General features: G+C 48.5%; 1 protein-coding gene across 2 annotated transcripts in view; it reads right to left on the bottom strand.

Moving 5' to 3' along the window:
* The window catches only part of LOC119957301 (ubiquitin-conjugating enzyme E2 D4-like), a 54,934-nt gene that overhangs the window by 8,341 nt on the left and 26,903 nt on the right, over nucleotides 1-19,690 (bottom strand). For both annotated transcript variants that reach the window (XM_038785151.1, XM_038785150.1), the window contains exons 3-6: nucleotides 19,499-19,530; nucleotides 19,336-19,413; nucleotides 19,150-19,255; nucleotides 13,730-13,823 (exon numbers count right to left, since the gene is read on the bottom strand). In XM_038785151.1, the coding sequence (XP_038641079.1) occupies nucleotides 13,730-13,823; nucleotides 19,150-19,255; nucleotides 19,336-19,413; nucleotides 19,499-19,530 (310 nt within the window). The remainder of the gene's footprint in view (nucleotides 1-13,729; nucleotides 13,824-19,149; nucleotides 19,256-19,335; nucleotides 19,414-19,498; nucleotides 19,531-19,690) is intronic.

Below are 19,690 nucleotides of genomic sequence, written 5' to 3'. Positions count from 1 at the left end.
AAGTTTTTTTAAAAATAAGCCGCTAAAGGATACGAAAAGCTGCGTCGAAGAAAGGACGAAACACGGGTTCGCCGCTGAAGGAGAAGATGAATAAAAGTGTTGACAGGATGACGGAAGCCGAACTGCAAAGCGGGGACGCACTACTTACGGTGGAGAAGATGACCGAGGTGATGGCAGTGGAGCTGGAAAAACAGTTTGCGAGGCACATGGAGGCCTTGAGGAACGAGACGGCGGTCGTATTGAAGCCATTGGTGGAGGAAGCAATCGCCCCGGTGGAGGTGGCAAAGGCTTTGGCCGAGGTGAGAGAGAAGGACGAGAAGATGAAGGAAATGGAGGAGGCCGTGTCACGACACAGCGACCAGGTCACCTCGATGGGAGATGAGTTGCGGAGGGCTGTGGAGGTTAACAGAGGACTCCGAGCAAAGCTTGAAGACTTGGAAAACCACTCAAGCCGGCACAATTGGAGAATTGTGGGCTTGCCCGAAGGGACAGAGGGCCCAAGGCCAACACAATACTTCGCTAAGAAGTTGGCGGAGCTGATGGGGAGGGCGAGAACCCCTCCCGGTACGAGCTAGACCGAGCTCATCGGTCATTAAGGCCGAAGCCCAAAGTGAACGAGCCGCCAAGGACAGTAATTATCTGCTTCCATAAGTTTTACATGAAGGAGAAGGTATTAAGCTGAGCGAAGCAGAAGCGGGAGGTGCTATGGGATGGTACTACGGTCCGGATCTACCAGGACTTGAGCGGCGTTTGGGCGAGTGAAGGCGACGTTGTACAAGAATGGGGTGCGATTTGGTATGGTGTACCCAGCGAAGTTGAGGGCAAAGACTTTTATTTTGAGACAGCGGATGCGGCTCAGGCGTTCATGAGGGCAGAAGGCTTGGAACAAACATGAAGAGGAACTGGAAGAGACTGTGGACTGTGTTTGAACAGCTGGAAAATGTATAAATGTTATAACTTTTTTTTTACAGATTTGTATTGTAATTTACTTCTCTTTGCATTGTTACAGAGTTCAAGTTAATGGTGGGTTGAGTTCTGTGTTGCGACGGTTAAATATTATGTTAGTGAATTGTCGGGGTTGGATTGTTGGGTTTGTTTTGTTTCTTTCTCTGGGACTGGGTGGAAGGGGGTGATATGTCTTGGCTGGGGGGAGGAGCCAACCGCACTAGCTAGCTAAAGTCAGCTAGTGAACGGAGATGAGGTGAGAGGAGGGCTGCGGACGTTGGAGCCTGGATAGCAGGCTTCAATGGGCCTACGAGGCAAGCGAGAGCGGGGGGGGGGGGGGGAGGGATGGATGGATGTTAGGGGCAGGTCAGGCTTATGGGGCAGGGCCCGGTGGTATGATGATGGTGGATAAGAAAGGTGTCAGGTGGGGCGAAGGAGCTGGCTGGGCTAATGGTGGAAATGGGAGGGGTGAACCCTTGGAGATTCCTGCACCCAAGGGGACGGGAGTACTCATTTTTCTCAGCAGTCCGTAAGGTATACTCGCGGATTGACTTTTTTGTGGTGGGAAAGGCTTTGCTGGCTGGAGTCAAAGGGTCGGAATACTCTGCAATCACAGTGTCAGATCATGCTCCACATTGGGTGGATATGGTGCTGGAGAAGGGGTAGTGCAGAGGCCGGGGTGGAAACTGGATGTGGGGCTTTTGGGGAACCAAGTATTCTGTGAGAAAATTGAAAAGGTCATTAAGGAATATGTAAGTTTCAATTGTATGGGTGAGGTGTCGAAGGCAAGTCGTCTGGGAGGCTCTAAAGCCTCCCAGACGAGGGAGGGGTGAGGTAATTTCGTTCAAGGCCAGGGTGGACAAAGAGGAGAGGTTTGAGCGGCAGAGAGTAATAGATGAGATGTTGGAGGTGGATCGGAGTTATGCAGAGGATGGGGACCCAGTAAAGCTGGAAAAGAGGAAGGAACTACAGGCGAGCTTTGACCGACTATCCACCAGGAATGCGGTGCGCCAACTGAGACGAGCAAGGGGTGCAATTTATGAACATGGAGATAAAGCGGGACAGGTATGTTAGCAGGTCAGCTCCAAAGGGAGGGAGCGGCATGGGAAATTCTTCAGGTAAGGGATAGGGCAGGGAAGTTGGTGGTGGCTCCGGAGCTGATTAACAACGTTTTTGAGGAGTTTTACGAGAGGTTGTACAGGTCAGAGGCGCCTGGGGGGAGACCATGAGATACTGGAATTTCTGGATGGGTTGGAGTACCTGAGGCTAGGGGAGGGGGGCAGGGCTACATTAGAAGGAGCAATACTGGAGCAGGAGATAACAGATGCGATTGGGAGGATGCAGTCAGGGAAGGTGGCAGGGCCGGATTGGTTTCCGGTAGAATATTATAAAAAATTTAAGGATAAGTTGGCACCCTTGATGGTGGGAATCTTTGAAGAGGTGAAAGGGAAGGGAGTGCTGCCACAAACCTTGGGGCAGGCATCGATTTCACCGTTGCTTAAAAAAGATAAGGATCCGATGGAGTGTGGGTCGTATAGGCCCATATCACTTCTGAATGTGGACGCAAAAGTATTGGCGAAGGTACTGGCGGGTAGGCTGGAGGAGTGCCTCCCGAAGGTGATAGGTGAGGATCAGGCGGGGTTCGTGAAAGGGAGGCAGTTGTTTTCGAATACTAGGAGGGTCTTTAAAGTTCGTTATGGCACCGGCAGGAGGGAAGGAAACAGAGGTGGTTGTGGCATTGGATGCCGAGGAGGCCTTTGATCGGGTAGAATGGGGGTACCTGATGGCAGTGCTGGAGCGGTTTGGGATTGGACCAAGATGTGTGAACTGGGTAAAGCTATTATATAAGGAGCCAAAGGCGAGTGTCCGCACAAACAACATCAGCTGGAGATACTTTTCTCTCCACCGTGGAACGAGACAGTCCTATGTCCCCCCTGCTGTTTGCACTTGCGATTGAGCCGCTGGCCATCGCATTAAGAAGTTGGGGAACATGGAAAGGAATAGTGCGCGGGGGGGGGGGGTCCTTATATGCCGACGACTTGCTGCTGTATGTGTCAGAGCCGAGTGCGTCGATAGGAGGAATATTGGAGTTACTGCAGGTATTTGGGTCTTTCTTGGGGTACAAGCTGAACCTGGACAAGAGTGAGTATTTTGTGGTATCTCGGCCGGGGGCAGGGGTTGGGGGGGTAGGGTGCTGCCATTCCGTAGGGCCGGGACTCACTTTAGGTATTTGGTGGTGCAGGTTGCCCGGGAGTGGGGTAGGCTTCGCAAGTACAATATAACTAGTTTAGTGGGGAGAGTGAAAGCTGATCTGGCGATTGGGGGGGGGGGATGGTCTCCCTCTGTCACTGGCAGGTCGGGTACAGGCGGTTAAAATGAATGTTTTGCCGCGATTTCTGTTTATTTTTCAATGCCTACCCATTTTCCTGCCAAAGGCTTTTTTCAGGGAGATTGAGGAAAGGATTACCTCGTTCATGTGGGGAGGGAAGGTGGCCAGAGTGAGGAAGGTGCTGCTACAGAGGGGAAGGCAGGCAGGGGGTTTGGGTCTCCTGAATCTGATGTACTACTACTGGGCGGCGAATGTGGAGAATGTGCGGAGCTGGGTCAGAGGGGTTGATTCCCAGTGGGTCAGAATGGAGGAGAGTTTGTGCAGGGGGTCAGGGCTAAAAGCACTAGCAACGACCCCGCTCCCGATAACTCCGGGGAAATACTCAGGGAGTCCGGCAATAATAGCTTCATTGAAAATCTGGAGGCAGTTTCGCCAACACTTCTGGTTGGGAGCAGGGTCAAGGGAAACACCGATTCGGGAGAACCACAGATTTGAGCCAGGGAGGTGGGATGGAAGCTTTCGGAAATGGGAAGAGAAGGGGATTAAGAGGAAAAGATTTGTTTCTTCGGGGTCGATTTGCAGCATTAAGGGAGCTGGAAGCGAAGTATGGGCTGGAGCAGGGAGAAGTGTTTAGATATATGGCACAATGGAACATAGAACATAGAACACTACAGCGCAGTACGGGCCCTTCGGCCCTCGATGTTGCGCCGACCCGTGAAACCATCTGAAGCCTATCTGACCTACACTATTCCATTTTCATCCATATGTCTATCCAGTGACCACTTAAATGCCCTTAAAGTTGGCGAGTCTACTACTATTGCAGGCAGGGCGTTCCACACCCCTACTACTCTCTGAGTAAAGAAACTGCCTCTGACATCTGTCCTATATCTATCACCCCTCAATTTTAAGCTATGTCCCCTCGTGTTGGTCATCACCATCCGAGGAAAAAGACTCTCACTGTCCACCCTATCTAACCATCTGACTATCTTACATGGCTCTATTAAGTCACCTCTCAGCCTTCTCCTCTCTAACGAAAACAACCTCAATTCCCTGAGCATGTGGAGCATGTTCAAGGAACAGCTACTGCGTGTCTTTGATAAGTATGTACCTGTTAGGCAGGGAGAAAGGGAACCATGGGTTACTAAAGCAGTTGAAACACTTGTCAAGGGGAAGAAGGAGGCTTATGTAAAGATGAGACGTTCAGTTAGGGCGCTTGAGAGTTACAAGTTAGCTAGGAAGGCTCTAAAGAGAGAGCTAAGAAGAGCCAGGCGAGGACATGAGAAGTCTTTGGCAGGTAGGATCAAGGATAACCCTAAAGCTTTCTACAGATATGTCAGGAATAAAAGAATGACTAAGGTAAGAGTAGGGCCAGTCAAGGACAGTAGTGGGAGGTTGTGCGTGGAGTCTGAGGAGATAGGAGAGGTGCTAATGAGTATTTTTCGTCTGTATTCACACAGGAAAAAGACAAAGTTGTCGAGGAGAATACTGAGATACAGGCTACTAGACATAAGGAGGTGTTAGCGATTCTGGAAAGTGTTAAAATAGATAAGTTCCCTGGGCCGGATAGGATTTATCTTAGGATTCTCTGGGAAGCTGGGGAGGAGATTGCTGAGCCTTTGGCTTTGATCTTTAAGTCATCTTTGTCTACAGAATAGTGCCAGAAGACTGGAGGATAGCAAATGTTGTCCCCTTGTTCAAGAAAGGGAGTAGAGATAACCCCGGTAACTATAGACCAGTGAGCATTACTTCTGTTGTGGGAAAAGTCTTGGAAAGGTTTGTAAGAGATAGGATCTATAATCATCTGGAAAGGAATAATTTGATTAGAGATAGTCAACATGGTTTTGTGAAGGGTAGGTCGTGCCTCACAAACCTCATTGAGATCTTCGAGAAGGTGACCAAACAGGTGGATGAGGGTAAAGCAGTTGATGTGGTGTATATGAATTTCAGTAAATCGTTTGATAAGGTTCCCCACGGTAGGCTATTGCAGAAAATACAGAGGCATGGGATTCAAGGTGATTTAGCAGTTTGGATCAGAAATTGGCTAGCTGATAGAAGACAAAGGGTGGTGGTTGATGGGAAATGTTCTGACTGGTGTCCAGTTACTAGCGGTGTACCACAAGGATCTGTTTTGGGGCCGCTGCTGTTTGTCATTTTTATAAATGACCTGGAGGAGGGCGTAGAAGGATGGGTGAGTAAATTTGCAGATCACACTAAAGTCAGTGGAGTTGTGGACAGTGCAGAAGGATGTTACAAGTTACAGAGGGACATAGATAAGCTGTAGAGCTGGGCTGACAGGTGGCAAATGGAGTTTAATGCAGAAAAGTGTGAGGTAATTCATTTTGGAAGGAAGATGGTAAGATTCTTGGTAGTGTGGACGAGCAGAGAGATCTTAGTGTCCATGTACATAGATCCCTGAAAGTTGCCACCTAGGTTGAGAGGGTTGTTAAGAAGGCGTACGGTGTATTAGCTTTTATTGGTAGAGGAATTGAGTTTCGGAGCCATGAGGTCATGTTGCAGCTGTACAAAACTCTGGTGCGGCCGCATTTGGAGTATTGCGTGCAGTTCTGGTCGCCACATTATAGGAAGGATGTGGAAGCATTGGAAAGGGTACAGAGGAGATTTACAAGGATGTTGCCTGGTATGGAGGGAAGATCTTATGAGGAAAGGCTGAAGGACTTGAGGCTGTTTTCGTTAGAGAAAAGAAGGTTAAGAGGTGACTTAAGAGGCATACAAGATGATCAGAGGATTAGATAAGGTGGACATTGAGAGCCTTTTTCCTCAGATGGTGATGTCCAGCATGAGGAGACATAGCTTTAAATTGAGGGGAGATAGATATAGGACAGACGTCAGATGTAGGTTCTTTACTCAGAGAGTAGTAAGGGCGTGGAATGCCCTGCCTGCAACAGTAGTGGACTCGCCAACACTAAACGCATTCAAATGGTCATTGGATAGGCATATGGACGATAAGGGAATAGTGTAGAGGGACTTTAGAAGGGTATCACAGGACGGTGCAACATCGTGGGCCGAAGGGCCTGTACTGCGCTGTAATGTTCTATGTTCTAAGTATAGAGGGACTTTAGAGGGGTTTCACAGGATGGCGCAACAACGAGGGCCGCAGGGCCTGTACTGCGCTGTAATGTTCTATGTTCTATATGAAGGTTCGGGCCTTGGCCAGGAAGGAGATACAGAGCTTCCCGGAGGAACTGGCTTCCACGTTGCTAGAGGAGGTGCTGACAGCAAGGGGAATGGAGAAGGGGGCAGTGTCAACGGTGTACGGAGCTATGTTGGAAAAGGATAAGGCACCACTGGAGGGGATTAAAGCAAAGTGGGAGGAAGAGTTGGGAGAGGTTATAGAGGAGGGGGTCTGGTGTGAGGTGCAACGGAGAATGAATGCCTCCACCTCGTGTACGAGGTTGGGGCTGATACAGCTGAAGGTGGTATATAGAGCGCACCTCATGAAGGCGAGGATGAGCCTATTCTTTGATGGGGTAGAAGATTGTCATAGAATTTACAGTGCAGAAGGAGGCCATTCGGCCCAACGAGTCTGCACCAGCTCTTGGAAAGAGCACCTGACCCTAGGTCAACACCTCCACCCTATACCCATAACCCAATAAGCCCACCCAATGCTAAAGGGCAATTTTGGGCACGAATGGCAATTTATCATGGTCAATCCACCTAACCTGCACATCTTTGGACTGTGGAAGGAAACCGGAGCACCCGGAGGAAACCCACGTACACACGGGAGGATGTGCAGACTCCGCACAGACAGTGACCCAAGCCGGAATCAAACCTGGGACCCTGGAGCTGTGAAGCAATTGTGCTACCCACAATGCTACCGTGCTGCCCGTAAATATGTGTGCGCGCGTTGCGGGGAGGGGCCTGCTAATCACGCTCATATGTTTTGGTCCTGTCCAAAGCTAGGGGAGTACTGGAAGGAGGTGTTTAGGGTAATTTCTAAGGTGGTGCATGTGAAACTAGACCCCCGGAAGGCCATATTCGGGGTGTCAGACCAGCCAGGGTTGGAAACGGGTGTGGAGGCAGATATTATAGCCTTCGCCTCCTTGATCGCCCAAAGGCAGATCCTTCTGGAATGGAGAGCAGTTTCTCCACCGTGCCCTGGCGTGTCGAGGGGACCTGTTGGAATACTTGACCTTTGAGAAGGTTAAGTTCGACTTCCGGTGGCGGCAATGCGGAGCTATGCCGCACGTTCGGCAGCTCCCGCTATCGTAGGACTATATGGGTTCTTTTAAGGGCCCCAAACGGCTCTGGTTTAACGATTCCCGGTATGTGAAGGTGACTTGAGTAATATCCCCCGGGATTTATGGTGCGGACCCGGAGTGGGGCGAGGAAAAAAAAGGCAGCAGCTCCCCTGGAAAAGCGGGGGAAGGTGGACAAAATGGCGGCCGGTGGAGCCCCCGAGGAGTGGAAGCAGTGGGGGCAGGAGCAGCAGGCGGCCCTTCTGCGCTACTTTACGGAGCTGAAAGTGGAGTTGCTGGACTCTTTGAAAGTTACTACAAGTAAGCTGCTGGAGACCCAGACAACCCAGGGTGCAGCGATCCTGGAGTTGCAGCAGCAGGCCTCTGAGCGCAAGGATGAGGTCTCGGCCCTCGTGGGGAAGGTGGAGATGCACGAGGCGCTCCACAAAAAGTGGCAAGATCGTTTTGAAGAGATGGAGTTTCGGTCGAGGAGGAAGAACTTGCGGATCCTCGGCCTCGCGGAGGGGCTGGAGGGGTCAGACCTGCCGGCCTATGTGGCCGTGATGCTGAACTCGCTAGTGGGGCAGGCTCTTTCCATCTGCCCCAGGAGCTGGTGGGGGCCCACAGAGTACTGGCCAGGAGGCCTAAGGCGAATGAACCCCCGCGGGCGGTGCTGGTGCGGTTCCATCGGTTCAGTGACCGGGAGTGTGTGCTGCGATGGGCCAAGAAGGTGAGGAGCAGCAAGTGGGAGAATTCAGTAGTGCGCATCTACCAGGATTGGAGTGCGGAGGTGGCTAAGCGGAGGGCCGGGTTCAACCGGCGGTGCTCCACAGCAGGCAGGTGAAATTCGGCATGCTGCCACCTGCGCGCTTGTGGGTCACCTACAAGGACCGGCATCACTATTTTGAGTCCCCGGAGGAGGCGTGGGCCTTTGTGCAGGCTGAAAAGTTGGACTCGAACTAGGGATTGGGGACTGTGGGGGTTTTTTGTATCACTGTTTATGCTGTTGCTGGCTATTCTGTTTTTTTTTTTCTGCTTTCGGATGGTGTTGGTTATGGTTTTGTGTTTTAAGGAGGGTTTTGGGGGTCTGTTTTTTTGTACGGGGTTGGTGGATGGGTTTGGACTGCTATTTGGGAGCTGCGTTGGGGGGTGGGGTGGGGCAGTGTGAAAGCGCGGGCTTTCCTCTGGTTTCCCACGCCGCGGGACGAGGGGGGTGGAGCTGGAGGCAAGGGGCGTTTTCCCGCGCTGGAGCGGTGCCAAGGAGCTGCTGCAGGGTGGGGGTGACCCCATATCGGGAGGGGTCGGAGTTAGGGCGGGAGCTGCCGGGGTCAGCAGAAGTCAGCTGGCTCACGGGAGTACTATGGAGGGAGTGTCGCGGCTAGGAGGGGTCCTAGCCGGGGGGGGATACCGGGCTGCTGCTGGAATGGCCAGGGAGGAGCTGGTGCGGGTCGGGGGGGCGATTCAATCGCCATGGGAAACAGGCCGAGTGGGGGGTGCTGGCCAGGGGCGAGCAGTCGATGGGCTATGGCTAGTCGGCGGCGGGGGATGGGGGGAGGGGGGGGGGGGGGGGGGGGGGGGGTGGCAGGTCCGGCTGATCACGTGGAACATGAGGAGGTTGAATGGGCCGGTTAATCGGGCCCGGGTGTTTTCGCATCTGAAGGGACTGAAGGCAGACGTGGCCATGCTTCAGGAGACTCACCTGAAGGTGGCGGACCAGGTTTGTCTGAGGAAGGGGTGGGTGGGGCAGGTTTTCCATTCAGGGCTCGACGCTAAGAACCGGGGGGTGGCGATCTTGGTGGGGAAGAGGGTGGCGTTTGAGGCGTCTGAGGTTGTAGCTGATAGTGGCGGCAGATATGTGATGGTGAGCGGTAAGCTGCAGGGGGAGAGGGTGGTGCTGGTAAATGTATATGCCCCAAATTGGGATGATGCTGATTTCACGAGGCGTATGTTGGGCCGCATTCCTGACCTGGAGGCGGGGGGCCTGATCATGGGGGGGGGGGGGGGGACTTCAATACGGTGCTGGATCCCCCACTGGATCGTTGTAGGTCTAGGACGGGCAGGATGCCGGGGCAGCCAAGGTGTTGTGGGGTTTATGGACCAGATGGGAGGGGTGGATCCCTGGAGGTTTGGGAGGCTGAGGGCTCGGGAGTACTCTTTTTTTTCTCCCATGTGCACAGTCGGCGGAGATTGTGGTGGCATTAGATGCAGAGAAGGCCTTTGATCGGGTTGAGTGGGGGTACTTGTGGGAGGTGTTAGAGAGGTTAGTGGGGGCGCTTGTTATATGCGTTGTTACGGTCCGGGGGGTGTTTATTGTTATTATTATTATTGATTTGTTGTTATACATTTTTCAAAAATTTCAATAAAAATTATTTACAAAAAAGAGAAGGTTAAGTTCAAACTGAGGGGAAGCTCGGAGGGGTTCTACAAGTCATGGGCACTATTTATTATGCACTTTCAAGAACTGCGTTAAAGATGGCTATGGGTAACCCCGGATTCCTTTTTTGTCATTTGTTTATGTAAACATGCGGGCTGATGTTTGGGGGTAGGTGGGAGGATGGGATCGTTGTTATTGTTATGGGGTTTGACATATTTGTTGTTCATTATTGTTTGTTGTTGGTGGGTGTAAATTCGGAAGAAAAGGTGAAAACGGAGAATAAAAATATATATTTTAAAACTCTCCTCAGGACCAGGGCAGCATGGTGGCACAGTGGTTAGCACTGCTGTCTCACGGCACCGAGGTCAGAGGTTTGATCTCAGCTCTGGGTCACTGTCCGTGTGGAGTTTGCACATTCTCCCCGTGTTTGCGTGGGTTTCGCCCCCACAACCCAAAGATGTGCAGGCTAGGTGGACTGGCCACGCTACATTGCCCCTTAATTGGAAAAAATTAATTGGGTACTCTAAATTTTTTTTTAAACTCTCCTCAGGGACTCCTCCCATAACCCGGCATCCTCCTCCCCACCCAGCTCTTCTTCCCACTTTCTCTTCACCTCCCCAATCGGAGCTCCCTCCCACTCCATCAGCTCCTTATAGATCTTTAAGACATTCCCCTCTCCTACTCCTGTTCTCGACACCACCTTATCCTGTAGCCCCGAGAGCGGCAGGTACAGGAAGGTCAAAACCAGCCTCCGCACAAAATCCCCCTCCTCCAGATATCGGAACCCATTCCCCCCTGGCAACTCCTCCTCCAGCTCCTCCAAGCTAGAGAAACCCTCATAAATAAAGAGATCCCCAAATCTCTCGTTCCCTGCCACCTCCAAAACCCCCCCCCCCCCCCGAGCAGCCCCCTCGGAGCGAACTGACGATTTTCACATATCGGTGCCCGAACCCCACGTCCCATCCTCAATTTAAGACAGATCTGCGCTCTGCTGCCATTACTTTGAAAGCACTGTTTGAGATCAGCCTCATTTTGTTTAGGGTACAAGGTGCTTTGCATACACCTTCAATCAATGCCAGAATCCCTCCTGAAGTTCTGACCTGAACCTAGTACTAGTTTGCACTGAGTGCTGAATTTAGGTGCATTTGAGTGCGATAGTGAGAGTTTGGTGACTGCGGGAGTGCTGAATGTGGGTGCATTGGAGTGCGATAGTGATAGTTAGAGTTTGGTGACTGAGGGAGTGCTGAATTTGGGTGCATTTGAGTGCGATAGTGAGAGTTTGGTGACTGCGGGAGTGCTGAATTTGGGTACATTTGAGAGCTATAGTGAGAGTTTGGTGACTGCGGGAGTGCTGAATGTGGGTGCATTGGAGTGCGATAGTGATAGTGAGAGTTTGGTGATTGAGGGAGTGCTGAATTTGGGTGCATTTGAGTGCGATAGTGAGAGTTTGGTGACTGCGGGAGTGCTGAATTTGGGTACATTTGAGAGTTTGGTGACTGAGGGAATTAGGTGAGGAGGGAGCAAGGTGCTCCTTTCATTTCATTTCCTACATTTCCTCAGAGTGTGAAGGTAGCCGGGAAGTTACAGACAGTACAGCTGACTGGGAGCAGAGTCGGAGGGCAGAGTTCCATTTGGTCCACAGGGCAGCTATATTCTGTAAGGTAAGAGGGAATGGAGACTAGGGCAGTTGCATGCTCCTCCTGTAGGATGTGGGTGGTGAGGGATACCACCGGTGTCCCCGCTGACTATACCTGCAGGAAGTGCACCCAACTCCAGCTCCTCAGAGACCGTGTTAAGGAACTGGAGCTGGATGAACTTCGGATCATCTGGGAGGCAGAGGGGGCAATAGAGAAGAGTTACAGGGAGGTAACCACACCTAAGGTACAGGACAAGAGTAGCTGGGGAAAGAAAATGAACAAGCAGACAATGCAGGGATCCCTCGTGGCCGTTCTCCTTCAAAACAAGTATACCATTTTGGATGCTGTTGGGGGGGCGGAATGACCTACCGGGGGAAGGCCCTAGCAGCCAGGTCTCTGGCACTGAGTCTGGCTCTGGGGCTCAGAAGGGAAGGGGGGAGAATAGAAAAGTAATAGTGACAGGAGACTCAATGGTTAGAGGAATAGATAGGAGATTCTGTGGTCACGAGCGAGACGACCGGAAGGTATTTTGCCGCCCAGGTGCCAGGGATGTCTCGGATCGTGTCTTCAGGATCCTTAAGGGGGAGGGTGAGCAGCCAGAAGTCGTGGTCCACATTGGTACCAACGATGTAGTAGGAAAAGGGGTGTGGATGTAATAAGCGAGTTCAGGGAGTTAGGCTGGAAGTTAAAAGTCAGGACAGAGTTGTCATCTCTGGCTGTTGCCGGTGCACAAACACCACCCCATCCAAACTATTTCATCTAAACCGTTTCCACTCAATATTTGGGAAGTTGAAGTCACCCATGACTACTACCCTGTGACTTCTGCACCTTTCCAAAATCTGTTTCCCAATCTGTTCCTCCACATCTCTGCTGCTATTGGGGGGCCTATAGAAAACTCCCATCAAGGTGACTGCTCCTTTCCTATTTCTCACTTCAACCCATACTACCTCAGTGAAGAAGGCCTATGGTGTGTTCGCATTCATTAGCAGAGGGATTGAATTTAAGAGCCGTGAGGTGATGATGCAGCTGTACAAAACCTTGGTAAGGCCACATTTGGAGTACTGTGTGCAGTTCTGGTCACCTCATTTTAGGAAGGATGTGGAAGCTTTGGAAAAGGTGCAAAGGAGATTTACCAGGATGTTGCCTGGAATGGAGAGTAGGTCTTATGAGGAAAGGTTGAGGGTGCTAGGCCTTTTCTCATTAGAATGGAGAAGGATGAGGGGCGACTTGATCAAGGTTTATAAGATGATCAGGGGAATAGATAGAATAGACAGTCAGAGACTTTTTCCCCGGGTGGAAGAAACCATTACAAGGGGACATAAATTTGAGGTGAATGGTGGAAGATATAGGGGGGGATGTCAGAGGTAGGTTCTTTACCCAGAGAGTAGTGGGGGCTTGGAATGCACTGCCTGTGGAAATAGTTGAATCGGAAACATTAGGGACCTTCAAGCGGCTATTGGATAGGTACATGGATTACGGTAGAATGATGGGGTGTAGATTAATTTGTTCTTAATCTAGGACAAAATGTTTGGCACAACATCGTGGGCCGAAGGGCCTGTTCTGTGCTGTATTTTTCTATGGTAAGAAGTCTTACAACACCAGGTTAAAGTCCAACAGGTTTGATTCAAACACGAGCTTTCGGAGCACAGCTCCTTCCTCAGGTGAATGGCGAGGTATGTTCCAGAAACATTTATATAGACAAAGTCAGAGATGCTGGACAATACCTGCAAATGCCTGCATTCCAAGCATTGTCCAGCATCTCTGACTTTGTCTATATAAATGTTTCTGGAACATACCTCGCCATTCACCTGAGGAAGGAGCTGCGCTCCAAAAGCTTGTGTTTGAATCAAACCTGTTGGACTTTAACCTGGTGTTGCAAGACTTCTTACTGTGCTCACCCCAGTCCAACGCCGGCATCTCCACATCGTATTTTTCTATGTTCTAAGGTGTAACCTCTGCATTTTGTGACTGAAATATTAGGAATTCTTTTGTTCAAACAATGCAGGTTAAGGGGTGGAAGTGACACAAGAGTTTCAAATTTGTGAAAGAATTAGGACAGGAGCAATTGGGACAAACTGCTCTGAACAAGGAATCCTAGCTACAAATGTGGAGGAAAATCTGCAATATTATTTACATCAATCATTTAAGGAATCCCAACATTTGCATTAATGCACACTCCATGCTTTGATGCAAGCTCCAAAGTGCTCAGTATACAGGAAAGTAGTTCCACCCCAGGATGAACACTTACTTCTCCCTGTCAGATTTGTAGGTGTGCGCAATCTCTGGTACCAACGGATCATCAGGGTTTGGATCACACAGCAGCGAACAGATAGACAGAAGAACTGAAAGAAAGAGAAAAACATGGCAACAAGTTACTTAACGCCACGGTGCATTCTATGGATTGACAATTCAACCTTAATCTTGGTGCCTGAAATTCCCAACAGGTCAAGGGGGCAAGGATCAATCTGCGATAATGGACAAGGGTCAGCTTGTGTTTCCTCATACTTCCCAATTCCACTTCTGGGGCCAGCTCCTATTGAAGCAGAAACAAAACTTGTAGACACCTTTAACTCTATTGAGAGGTGGGCAGCACGGTGGCGCAGTGGGTTAGCCCTGTTGCCTCACGGCGCCGAGGTCCCAGGTTCGATCCCGGCTCTGGGTCACTGTCTGTGTGGAGTTTGCACATTCTCCCCGTGTTTGCGTGGGTTTCGCCCCCACAACCCAAAAGATGTGCAGAGTAGGTGGATTGGCCACGCTAAATTGCCCCTTAATAGGAAAAAATTAATTGGGTACTCTAAATTTATTTTAAAAAATTAAAAAATTAAAAAAAACTCTATTGAGAGGTTGCAACTGTACCAGCCCTTTTTACCTAAGATTCGGGAGGAGAGAGAGAGAGAATAGCACTGTTTCCAAGTTAGTGTATAGCATATTGCGTACAGTTCTGGTGCAGAGCCTATAATTACATTTGGGGTTCAAAGAAAGGTTGCCATTCTGCCCATTGACGTCTGAAAGGGTGGTAGAGGAAGGAAACCTCAACATTTCAGAAGCATTTTAGATAAGCACTTGAATTGCAGAGCATACTAGGCTACAGACCTGGCGCTGGAAAATGGATTTAAAGTAGATAGGTGCTTGGTCGCTAGCACAGACACAGTGGGCCACGGGGCTGCTTTCTGTAAAACTCTATGACTCTCTGATTTATCATTCCAAACACTGTCAAGCATGCTGAGAAATGCCAAATTGCCTTCATCTCCCTCAGTTCGAAACTGCTCATCGATTTAGTGTGTGATTTTGAAAGCCCCATTTTCATTTCCTTTCTTTTCCTGGTAGCTCAGTTGCTCTAACCCAAGCAATCAGCTTCACAATCCCTCTTCACTGTGTATGTGTGGAAAACTGTGGATATATAGACCACACTGTTCAGAATAATACATATGGCACAGAGAGATATATTTTCTATACTTAATTCTTCCAAACCACAAGCTCTTAGGGTGGTAAAAAGGAGGCACAAAACACCCCACCACATTATTTGTGTGGGCTATTGAGAGTTGCATGTGTCAGATATGAGAATTAACTTTCCAGCATCATTCCTCCCATTAAAATTAACTGAAGGGAAGACAAGACTCAAGCACTTTCTCAATAAGAGAACTTTAATTATTGCCAGATTACTCACTCCGAACGTGGGTAACTATTTCCAGGCCTTAATGTTAAAAGGGCAGTGGTTGGTGGCTTGGCCTGGGGCTAATGTGAAGGGGCAAAATGGCTGGCAAATGTATTTGTGACTGTGTGCCTCTTCCTAATATATGTGTAGATGTAGCTAGAAAACACTTAACTCTGTTTTTGCACCTATTTCACGGCAAAAAAAGGACATTAACATTGTGAGAATGCTTATGGCTCCCTAATGCTCTTGGGAGGTCACTGGGATTCAAAAAGTTTGGGTAACCCTCTGTCAAAAGGGCAGCAGGGTAGCATGGTGGTTAGCATCAATGCTTCACAGCTCCAGGGTCCCAGGTTCGATTCCCGGCTGGGTCACTGTCTGTGTGGAGTCTGCACGTCCTCCCCCTGTATGCGTGGGTTTCCTCCGGGTGCTCCGGTTTCCTCCCACAGTCCAAAGATGTGCGGGTTAGGTGGATTGGCCATGCTAAATTGCCCGTAGTGTCCTAATAAAAGTAAGGTTAATGGGGGGGGTTGTTGGGTTACAGGTGTAGGGTGGATACGTGGGTTTGAGTAGGGTGATCATGGCTCGGCACAACATTGAGGGCCGAAGGGCCTGTTCTGTGCTGTACTGTTCTATGTTCTAAAACTCACCTCAATCCCCTTTGTTCACAACTTTCCAACCCAATTTTTTAGCCAACATTTCATATTGCTGGAACCATTCTGGGTAAATCTCCTCTGCACCCTCTCAAGGACTCTCCATAGCCTAAACAGAACTTTTAAACAGTTCAGGATGACTCCCTGCTTTTGTATTCAAAACCCCAATTAATGAAGCAGTAATCCCATATATTCCACTCACCACTCTCAATATGTCGATGTACATGTGCCCCCTGTCCATGCCTACTCTTGACAATTGCGCCATTATGTCCGTTTGCTTTTTTCCATTACTTCTGCCGAAATGCATCACCTCTCACTTCTCTGTATTCAATTCAAGCTGCCAGTGGTCTGCCCATTCTGCTGGCTCCGATCGACATCAGCCTCAGTTTTCCATCGGTTAAGTTACAAATTCAGCAAAATAAGCAGTGGTTCTTTTACTGAACCTTGGGGGAACACCACTGCCTACTATCCTCCAGTTTGAAATACAGCCATTTATCACAATTCATTGTTTCCCGTCCGTAAGCCATTTTTAAAAATCCAAACTCATTCTGACCATCTGATTCAATGAGCCTCAATTTTACTAACCAGCTTTTTACGTGGCCCTTTGTCAAAATACTTTGTAAAATGCACATAAGAAAATATCCCCTACATTTTCTTCATCATAAGAACATAAGAACTAGGACAGGAGTAGGCCATCTGGCCCCTCAAGCCTGCTCCGCCATTCAATTAGATCATGGCTGATCTTTAGTGGACTCAGCTCCACTTTCCGGCCCGAACACCATAACCCTTAATCCCTTTATTCTTCAAAAAACTATCTATCTTTACCTTAAAAACATGTAATAAAGGAGCCTCAACTGCTTCACTGGGCAAGGAATTCCATAGATTCACAACGCTTTGGGTGAAGAAGTTCCTCCTAAACTCAGTCCTAAATCTACTTCCCCTTATTTTGAGGCTATGTCCCCTAGTTCTGCTGTCACCCGCCAGTGGAAACAACCTGCCCGCATCTATCCTATCTATTCCCTTCATAATTTTAAATGTTTCTATAAGATCCCCCCTCATCCTTCTAAATTCCAATGAGTACAGTCCCAGTCTACTCAACCTCTCCTCATAATCCAACCCCTTCAACTCTGGGATTAACCTAGTGAATCTCCTCTGCACACCCTCCAGCGCCAGTACGTCCTTTCTCAAGTAAGGAGAACAAAACTGAACACAATACTCCAGGTGTGGCCTCACTAACACCTTATACAATTGCAACATAACCTCCCTAGTCTTAAACTCCATCCCTCTAGCAATGAAGGACAAAATTCCATTTGCCTTCTTAATCACCTGTTGCACTTGTAAACCAACCTTCTGTGACTCATGCACTAGTACACCCAAGTCTCTCTGAACAGCGGCATGCTTTAATATTTTATCGTTTAAATAATAATCCCGTTTGCTGTTATTCCTACCAAAATGGATTACCTCACATTTGTCAACATTGTATTCCATCTGCCAGACCCTAGCCCATTCACTTAACCTATCCAAATCCCTCTGCAGACTTCCAGTATCCTCTGCACTTTTCGCTTTACCACTCATCTTAGTGTCATCTGCAAACTTGGACACATTGCCCTTGGTCCCCAACTCCAAATCATCTATGTAAATTGTGAACAATTGTGGGCCCAACACGGATCCCTGAGGGACACCACTAGCTACTGATTGCCAACCAGAGAAACACCCATTTATCCCAACTCTTTGCTTTCTATTAATTAACCAATCCTCTATCCATGCTACTACTTTACCCTTAATGCCATGCATCTTTATCTTATGCAGCAACGTTTTGTGTGGCACCTTGTCAAAGGCTTTCTGGAAATCCAGATATACCACATCCATCGGCTCCCCGTTATCTACTGCACTGGTAATGTCCTCAAAAAATTCCACTAAATTAGTTAGGCATGACCTGCCCTTTACGAACCCAATGGGACAATTTCTATCCAGATGCCTCGCAATTTCTTCCTTGATGATAGATTCCAGCATCTTCCCTACTACCGAAGTTAAGCTCACTGGCCTATAATTTCCTGCTTTCTGCCTACCTCCTTTTTTAAACAGTGGCGTCACGTTTGCTAATTTCCAATCCACCGGGACCACCCCAGAGTCTAGTGAATTTCGGTAAATTATCACTAGTGCATCTGCAATTTCCCTAGCCATCTCTTTTAGCACTCTGGGATGCATTCCATCAGGGCCAGGAGACTTGTCTACCTTTAGCCCCATTAGCTTGCCCATCACTCCCTCCTTAGTGATAACAATCCTCTCAAGGTCCTCACCTGTCATAGCCTCATTTCTATCAGTCGCTGGCATGTTATTTGTGTCTTCCACTGTGAAGACCGACCCAAAAAACCTGTTCAGTTCCTCAGCCATTTCCTCATTTCCCATTTAAAACTCCCTTCTCATCCTCTAAAGGACCAATATTTACCTTAGCCACTCTTTTTTGTCTTATATATTTGTAAAAACTTTTACTGTCTGTTTTTATATTCTGAGCAAGTTTACTCTCATACTCTATCTTACTCTTCTTTATAGCTTTTTTAGTAGCTTTCTGTTGCCCCCTAAAGATTTCCCAGTCCTCTAATCTCCCAGCAATCTTTGCCACTTTATATGCTTTTTCCTTCAATTTGATACTCTCCCTTATTTCCTTAGATATCCACGGTCGATTTTCCCTCTTTCTTCCGTCCTTCCTTTTTGTTGGTATAAACCTTTGCTGAGCACTGTGAAAAATCGCTTGGAAGGTTCTCCACTGTTCCACCATAAAGTCTTAGCTCCCAGTCTACCTTAGCTAGTTCTTCTCTCATCCCCTTGTAATCTCCTTTGTTTAAACACAAAACACTAGTATTTGATTTTACTTTCTCACCCTCCATCTGTATTTTAAATTCCACCATATTGTGATCGCTCCTTCCGAGAGGATCCCTAACTATGAGATCATGAATCAATCCTGTCTCATTACACAGGACAAGATCTAGGACCGCTTGTTCCCTCGTAGGTTCCATTACATACTGTTCTAGGAAACTATCGCGGATACATTCTATAAACTCCTCCTCAAGGTTGCCTTGACCGACCTGGTTAAACCAATCGACATGTAGATTAAAATCCCCCATGATAACTGCTGTACCATTTCTACCTGACTTCATCAACCTGACTTCATTAAAAAATTCAATTAGATTTGGCAAGTGTGATCTTTCTTTTACAAAGCCCTCCTAGCTCTCTTCAGTTAAATCAGATCCCAGCACAGAGACTAGGAACCTTTCTGGTCAACAGGATAACTACAGTCACCAGGCCGTCTGTTTATTCACAGAGTCTTGCTCAACCAGGACAATGAAGAGAGGCTGCCCTTACCTTTTGACAATGTTAAAGCTGGAGACCATTGTGAGCGGAGAATATCAAGGCAAATGCTGCCATTACTGTTAATGTTTGGATGATAGATCTTTGTTGTAAATGAAACCTACGAGAAAGGAAAGACTATTACTCCCCCTGCAGCAGGCACATTGACAAAAGTTTGAATAACCAAGCTGTGGCTCTTACCTTAGGTGGCTTGAAAGGATAATCTGAGGGGAAGTGAATATTCAGAAAGAAGACACCACCTTGATAAGGGCTGTCACTCTACAATTAAACAGCAGAGAGTGGAGTCAGTAAAAACATTGGCAGAGATAGTGAAAGGCACTTTGTACAAAGACAGAATACTTACTGGCCCCATGATAGTAGCTTGCCAGTGAAAATCTGTGAAAGAAAAGAGGACTGTAAATTGGCTTTTCTCTTCATTCAATTACTTCATTCCTGTTCTCTAATTCTCGCTCTCTAAACGGAGGTTTCAATTTTCCCGAATCACTGTATAACACTGGGTACAGCACTGGTGAGTGGATGTTAATGGTGGCATCTC

The sequence above is a fragment of the Scyliorhinus canicula genome, chromosome 26, assembly GCF_902713615.1.
Source record: "Scyliorhinus canicula chromosome 26, sScyCan1.1, whole genome shotgun sequence".
In the NCBI taxonomy this organism is placed as follows: Eukaryota; Metazoa; Chordata; class Chondrichthyes; order Carcharhiniformes; family Scyliorhinidae; genus Scyliorhinus; species Scyliorhinus canicula.
Note: the sequence above shows the minus strand (reverse complement) of the source record. Positions and strands in the feature narration are given on the sequence as shown.